Below are 4,524 nucleotides of genomic sequence, written 5' to 3' on the forward strand. Positions count from 1 at the left end.
GCACCGTCGTGGGCATGGCGGGGTCGGGACATGGTGCGGCAACTTACAGGACGTCGTGCGGCTGCTCCTTAGCCGGTGTGGCTGCCTGCGGGGCGTGGACGGGGGCCACGTTGGCGGCGCGGTGGCGCGGAGTACTAAAGATGTCGGTTGGCGCTGGCGGCTAGGCGCTGGGGCCAGGCACGCGCCTTAAAGCGAAAGCGGCTGGTACTGGTGTCGGCAGTGGTGGTCGGTGACAGCCTCGAAGTGCAGTGGTGTTACGTGAGCGGTGGAGTCAGGTCCGAACCTTTATGCTGCCTGGCCGGAGGGGGTGGCGGATGACGCAGCTGTGCGGCTGCCACGTGTAGCCAGCGCGTTGATGCCCCTCTTTTGAGGCTTCCATGGGGAGGCGGGACAATGGCGTTGAAGGTGATGAATGATGAGGGGTTCGACTTCTTGGAGCGACATTCGCGCTAGTGGGTTCTTGGGCGAAATCTTTGGCAACGGCGACGCCGTTAGGTGCCGCTTTCCCCCTAGCGTTGACTCCTAGAGTGAAAATCTGGTCTATTATGGACGTGTGATGGTGGCGTCATCGACGTCGCTCCCTTTCTGAATGCGTCACATTTGGATTTTGTCGTGGAGTCGTTGTCTCCTTGGGTGGATGATCTCACTTCTTGGCATCTGGTCGACGTGTGGGGGCGGGTTTTGCAACGTGAAGTCGGAGCTACTGTGTTGGAGACATGGCTTGGCAACGATGACATGCGGCGACCCTCCCCCTCCGTCGTAGTCTGGGACACTGCTGGGGTCTACATCTGTTGGGGGCGACACGGTTCGTGATCGGAAGTCGGAGCTGCTCTTCACGGGGTGCTTGAGCAAGGGAACGATAACCGGTTTGTGGCCGCTTGCTTTGGGATCGTCAGTGTATGGTTCTTAGGTGGCCTGCCATGGGAAGTCGAAGCTTCTTGCAGCTTTGCTTCGATGCTCGGCAATGATAACCTATGGCAATGTGTCATGCTTGTGCTCAATCGTGTCGCTTGGGTTGGTTAGCCCCTTAGAAGTCTTTTTATAAGTCCTCATCGGGCTAACATTTCTTGTGCATAATTTCTTTCGTATTAATTGAACTGCAGAGCGCCTACTTTATTTTTATTTTTTAAAAAAAGAAAGTAACAAATGAAGTGTACAATCGCATAGCAAGAATGTCAATATTTCTAGGCACAAGTTGCAACCACGCTAAATTTGAAAGTATCCTGTCTTCTCTGACGGTTCATTGATCAGCGGCAGATGGGCAGTGTGCGCCCCTGGGATGGTCAGCTCACATGCTCTCCTTCCGCCGCCAGTAATCCAGCGCTTTGATCAGCCGTTGCTTGTTTAGTTTGCATCCTCTCAAGTGTTGTACAGCCGGGTTGTTTTTGTTATCTTATTAAGCTGGCATCTCTGATTGAACCTGTGCTAAATAAGTGCTTAGTTTGTCCCATTCACTCTGCCATGCTTCTTATCACCTGCTAATACTGTCAAAATTTACTATTCCTGCTCCCTTCAGTCCCCTGTAATATCTAACCTGCATGATCTAGAAAAGAACCAGAGCACTCGATGATGCCAACCCATGTGCTAGTTCTTGTAATCAGTCAATGTTATTATGTCACTAATCTGCATACATATAAGTCCTCTAACTCAGTACGGAAAGCTCCGTCCTACACACATATGGCACGCTGCATCAGGTCATACTTCCTTGATCAACAACTGATACGCTGGCCCACATGTCAGCGACAAGGCCGGGGACCAACCGGAGATCACAAAATTGTAACCACTCTCTACACAGCCGCAGGACGCCAGGAGCTAGCCGGAGAAGGCGCGCACGGCCGGCGCACCAAAAGGAACGAAAGGAATGTGGGGGGCCTTCTCGATCGCTCACGGCCGCAGCGGGCGGAGGTGGACGGGCACGCCGTGCTTGGGGCGGAGGGTGAGCACGTTCACCGGCGCGTGGCGGTAGTCGTCGGAGATGGCGAGGCGGAAGTGCTGCAGCAGCATGGCGAGCACGACCTTGGCCTCCACGAGCGCGTACGCCTGGCCGACGCAGTTGCGCGGGCCCGACGCGAACGGCAGGAACGCCGGGCGACGGCCGGCGGCGAAGCGCTCCGGCTTGAACTCGTGCGCGTCGGGCCCCCAGATGGACTCGTCGTGGTGGATGGCCAGCACCGGGATCCACACCGACAGGCCGGCGGGCAGGTGGAGGCCGCCGGCGAGCCGGATGTCCTCGAACACCATCCGCGGCAGCAGCGTCGCCGGCGGGTACAGCCGCAGCGTCTCGTGGATGATCATCTGCAGCTGCAGCAGTAAATGCAGGACGTCGGCAATGGCGATCGAACAGAACAGTCGGGACGGACGTTGCCGGGCGGACGGACGTACCACGGTGAGCTTGGAGAGGTCGTCGTAGGACGGCGGGGCGTCGCCGCAGACGCGGGCGACCTCGGCGCGGGCCCTGTCCTGCCACTCCGGGTGCGTGGCGAGCAGCATGAGCGCCCAGGTGAGCAGCAGCGCCGACGTGTCGTGCCCCGCGAAGAAGAAGGTCTTGCACTCGTCGATCACCAGCTGCAGGTCGTAGCTGAACTGCTGCTGCTGCCGCCGGCTCGCCGCGCCGCCGCCGCCGCCCGCCGCGCCGTCCTTCTTGCTCTCCATCTCCGCCAGCAGCATGGCCAGGAGCCCCCGGCCGTAGGCCGACGTGGTGCGGCCCTCGTCGGCGATCTCCCGGCTCCGCCCTATGGACTCCGTCAGCACGGCCTCCAGCTCGCCGTTCAGCCGCCTGATCTCCCTCCTGTACTTGCTCGGGAGGTACCTGCACGACGTCCAGACAATTCCAGACGCGCACGTACGTCAGTCAACACCAAAGCAAGCTATTACTGTGTGCATGTCCAAAACAAACAAACAAAAATGTGCTGACAGGCGTACGGCAATGGGAGATGGAATCGTTTGCCTCGGCCTCGAGTCCGTGTGCATGCCAGTGTCCAAAACTTTTTTTTTTTTGAAGAGGCCAGGGTCCAAAACTAGCCGGACAGCGACGGAACGCCACACTACAGAATCAATTAACTAATCGATCGCCTAGGCGTGATTAGCAGCAGGAGCGAACCGGATTAGCTTAGTTTAATCCATGGAGTAGCATAAGGTTAGTTCAAGCCGGAGGGCCGGCCTGCGTACGCTGCGCAGATGCAGGCGGAGGACCGGGACAGGGGTAGCGACGAAAGGCCAGGTATGGGAGCGAGCGTGTGCGCTGTGCTTGCGTAGGTGCACGGGTTACGAGACAAAGAGCTGAGCGGCCGGCGGCGATCAGGAGGTCTCGAGGACTCACTGGCTGCCGGGGATCCAGAGGTGGCGGCTGGATCGCGCGGTGAGGCGCTGCAGGTCCTCGAGGAGGTGGAAGATGCGCTTCCCCGTCTCGTAGCTCGTGTCGAATTCCGTGCGGGAGATGATGTCGCCGGTCAGGCGGGTCATGTACGCGGTGATGTCCACCTCGCGCCGCCGCGCGCCGCCGGGGGGCGGCGCCGTCGCGGCCTCGCGCAGCGCCCGGATCGTCTGCTTCGTGCACTCCACCATGTGACCCACGCGCCCCTGCAGCACGGCCACTTCACGTCAGCAACCGCCGACAGATCCGGAAGAAAGGAAGAAGCAACACACAATGCGAGCGGCGGCGGTGGCGGCGGCGGCGCACCTTGAGCTTGTCGGCCATGAACGCCGGCGCGACGACGTGGCGCTGGTGCGACCAGCGCGCGCCGTTGGCCATGAGGAGGCCCCGGCCGATGAAGTGCCTGGTCCCCTGCCGCTGGAGCCACGACTTCCCCGTGGCGCTCGCCGCGTACTTTGACGAGAGGAACTCCTTGATCATCGCCGCGTCCGTCAGGCACAGCCGCGGCTCGCTGCCGTACCAGTAGACGAACAACTTCCCTGCACGCGGCCAAGCAAGAACATTCCACCCGTCGTCAGCACGCGCGGTCAGCGGCGGGCGCAATGCGGCGCCCGGGCGTGGCGTGGGCGCCTCTCTCACCGTATGTCCTGGACCAGAGCACGTAGTGCGGCATGAGGCGGCCGACGATGTCGTGGCTCAGGGCCGGCATGTCGCCGGCGGTGGCCCGCGCCACCAGCGCCGACACGTCGCGGAGGTTGCCGATGAGCGGGCGCGGCGGCGGCCCGCGCACGCCCTGCCGGGCCATGACCCGCCGGATCCTCATTGGCGTCAGGAGGTAGCAGGACAGGGCCACCCACGCCGCCCTCAGGAGCAACGCCAGGACAGGGGAGGCGATCACCAGCAGCGTCACAAACGCCATTGCAGGCACACGGCGAGAGACCAAGGTATGGGGGAGGGCCTTGAATTGTGGCCAGCTAACGACGGCGGCCTGCGATGTGTAGTGTAGGATGTCGATCGGCGTCCGGGCTATATATAAGCACAATCTTTATGGTGCTGGCCTGGAGCTGGAGGGGCAGATTTGGCTATGTGATATTCCATTTATTACAGATGATAAATGTTTCTTATTCTTTTTGGATTGGATTTGGAAGCAT

The 4,524-nt window shown here is 60.4% G+C and overlaps 1 protein-coding gene across 1 annotated transcript; it reads right to left on the reverse strand.

Annotated features, from left to right (window-relative positions):
* Positions 1–1,588: 1,588 nt before the first annotated feature.
* Positions 1,589–4,292, reverse strand: LOC120658847 (cytokinin hydroxylase-like). Its single transcript, XM_039937000.1, has 5 exons — positions 4,013–4,292; positions 3,680–3,912; positions 3,320–3,579; positions 2,383–2,809; positions 1,589–2,301 (listed from the first exon to the last, which is right to left on the reverse strand). Exons 1-5 carry the CDS (start codon positions 4,290–4,292, stop codon positions 1,885–1,887), a joined length of 1,617 nt encoding a protein of 538 aa, XP_039792934.1. The 3' UTR covers positions 1,589–1,884.
* Positions 4,293–4,524: the final 232 nt, after the last annotated feature.

Source organism: Panicum virgatum, chromosome 2N (genome assembly GCF_016808335.1).
Source record: "Panicum virgatum strain AP13 chromosome 2N, P.virgatum_v5, whole genome shotgun sequence".
NCBI classification, from domain to species: domain Eukaryota; kingdom Viridiplantae; phylum Streptophyta; class Magnoliopsida; order Poales; family Poaceae; genus Panicum; species Panicum virgatum.

What these genes read in the sequence shown, in the direction of transcription:
- LOC120658847 (XM_039937000.1), bottom strand. Translation starts at nt 4,292, where the DNA reads ATGGCGTTTGTGACGCTGCTGGTGATCGCCTCCCCTGTCCTGGCGTTG. An exon ending in TCATGGCCGACAAGCTCAAG is followed by an intron (nt 3,580 to 3,679) that starts GTGCGCCGCCGC and finishes GCCGTGCTGCAG; the next exon opens with GGGCGCGTGGGTCACATGGT. An exon ending in CTCTGGATCCCCGGCAGCCA is followed by an intron (nt 2,810 to 3,319) that starts GTGAGTCCTCGA and finishes GACGTCGTGCAG; the next exon opens with GTACCTCCCGAGCAAGTACA.